This window comes from Babylonia areolata, chromosome 28 (genome assembly GCF_041734735.1).
Source record: "Babylonia areolata isolate BAREFJ2019XMU chromosome 28, ASM4173473v1, whole genome shotgun sequence".
NCBI classification, from domain to species: domain Eukaryota; kingdom Metazoa; phylum Mollusca; class Gastropoda; order Neogastropoda; family Buccinidae; genus Babylonia; species Babylonia areolata.
The window spans coordinates 5,681,443-5,683,942 of NC_134903.1; the positions used below are offsets into that span (position 1 = coordinate 5,681,443).

At 42.2% G+C, this 2,500-nt stretch overlaps 1 protein-coding gene across 1 annotated transcript in view; it reads left to right on the forward strand.

Moving 5' to 3' along the window:
• Positions 1–2,500, forward strand: part of LOC143301765 (uncharacterized) — a gene marked incomplete at its 3' end in the record, with an annotated part of 72,106 nt that overhangs the window by 51,245 nt on the left and 18,361 nt on the right. The window contains exons 18-19 of the mRNA XM_076616154.1: positions 1,056–1,232; positions 2,336–2,494. Of these exons, the coding sequence (XP_076472269.1) occupies positions 1,056–1,232; positions 2,336–2,494 (336 nt within the window). The remainder of the gene's footprint in view (positions 1–1,055; positions 1,233–2,335; positions 2,495–2,500) is intronic.

Consider the following 2,500-nt stretch of genomic DNA (forward strand, 5'->3'; position numbering starts at 1 on the left):
CAGCTGTCTGGATTTTAACTCTTCTTCCCTAAACTCAGGGTTTAAATGTATGTGGAAGTAAAAACCACTACCCATTCCAACACGGTCCATGCACGTTTTTTTTATATTTTTTTTATTTTTATTTTATTTTTATTTTTAAGTACGTGTGAACTTGCGTTTAAATTTAAGTAAAATCCACAACCCATTTCAACACAGTCCTTGCACTTTTTTTTAAGTACGTGTAAACGTGAGTTCAAATTTAACTCACTCAGTACGGCTAGTCCTCTCTTCTCCTCTACACAGACCCCTCGGATGTCCAGTGGGTGTCTGAATGACCCAACCTTTAGCTTCCGTCGTCAGATTGTGGTGACATTCACGTCTTCAGTATAAGAGTCTTCCGCTTGCAATATTTTGATGATGGTAATTGGGGTGAAACGCTGTTAACGTCGTCTCTTTCGCCGTTCGTATGGAAAGATTTAAAATGGAAGTAAAAACCACAACCCATTGCAACACAGTCCATGCACGTTTTTGCTTAAAACAATTTTTTTTTTAAAGTTCGTGTAAACTTGGGTTTAAATTTCATTTAAGCAAAACCCACAACCCATTCCAACACAGTCCATACACCTTTTTTAATTATTTTTTTAAAAGTACGTGTAAACTTGGGTTCAAATTTAATGGAAGTAAAAACCCATTCCAACACAGTCCACGCACGGTTTTTTTGTTTTTTGGTTTTGTTTTTGTTTTTTTAAGTACGTGTAAATTCGGGTTCTAATTTAATGGAAGTAAAAACCACAACCCATTCCATCACAGTCCATGCACGGTTTTTATTTTTGGTTTAAAACGTAGTACGCGCAGAGTATGTTTTAAAATCCACGTAGATGGAGGAGCGTGTGAGTTTGTATGTGTGCGGAGGAGGTTGATGGGGAGGGGGAGGGGGCGGGCGGTAGGAGGGAGTTTGTGGGGGTGGGGGGGGGGGGGAGAGAGAAGTCCAACTCTTTTTAACCAATCAGCAATTGTGCCCTTTCATCCTCTCCCCCCCTCCCCTGTCTAACGTGGACTTGGTTTCCATCCACCAGGAGTTTGACATCAAGGATATTCCACGGATGGTGGAGATGTTTGACAAGCTGAAGAAGCAGACCGTGGGAGCAGTCCTGGACGGCATCAAGCTCTTCCGGAACATCCTAGAGGGCAACCCGCCAGTCGCCGACATCATCAAGGGTTTTGGCGACGCCATCAAGAATCTCCCCAACAAGGTGACGGTGGTGATGCTGTTGGTTGTGGTGGTGGTAGTGGTTGAGGTTGTGAAGGTGGTTGTTGGGGTGAGGATGGTGATGTTAGTGATTGTTGTGACGATGGTGATGGTTGTGGTGGTTGTGGTGGTGGTGGTGGTTATGGTTGTGGTGGTGGTGGTTGTGGTTGTGGTGGTGGAGGTGTTTTGGATGGTTGGGGTGGTGGTGGTGATGGTGGTGGTGGCGATGGTGGTGGTTGTTGTGGTGGTGGTGGTGGTAGTGGTGGTGGTGGTGATGGTGGTGATGGTGGTGATGGGTGTGATGATGATGGTGTGGTGGTAGTAGTGGTGGTGGTGGTGGTTGGGGTGGTGGTGGTAGTGGTGGTGGTGATGGTGGTGGTGGTGGTGGCGGAGGTTGCATTATCACAATAAACATGACGGTTTTTTGACTCACTTGTGTAAACAAAGTGAGTCTATGTTTTAACCCGGTGTTCGGTTGTCTCTCTCTCTCTCTCTCTCTCTCTCTCTCTCTCTCTCTCTCTGTGTGTGTGTGTGTGTGTGTGTGTGTGTGTGTGTGTGTGTGTCCCCGTGGTAAACTTTAACATTGACATTTTCTCTGCAAATACTTTGTCAGTTGACACCAAATTAGGCATAAAAATAGGAAAAAATCAGTTCGTTCAAGTCATCTTGTTTAAAACAATATTGCACCACTGAGATGGGCACAAATTTTTTTTTTAAATGAAGCCTAATTATATGCAAACTACATTTACTGTTATATTTATATTTTTTGTATTATCTAAACTTGGCACATTGTTCTGATATTCTGACCCAACAACAAGAGCAGTCATTATTATCATTTTTTGTTCAAACAGGAACTTCTTTTGCTAAGCATGGAAGTTTTATTTATTTTTGCAAACGTTTTGGTGCAGAGAGTAAAAAAAAAAGAAGAGGAAATTACTCTGTAATTAATGCTAGGGGACGTAATTTGCTTTAAACTGATCTTTCTCATCTTAAACATTACATTTTGAAATTATACTCAATACATAAAAAGCTTGGATTTTTTTTTTTAAGTGTATCACAAGTGAGTCTTGAAGGCCTTGCCTCTTTTTTTTTTTTTTTTTTTTTTAGATGCTCGAGGTGGGACAAAACATCCAAAAGGCCTTGGAAAAGATCAGTCAGTACGACGACAAGCAGTTGCCTCCCTTCGCGGTAAAGCTGAAAAACCTGGTGCTCAGAGTGTCCAATCTCATCAATGACGTGCGCTCTGACGTCACTGGATTCTACAATGTACGT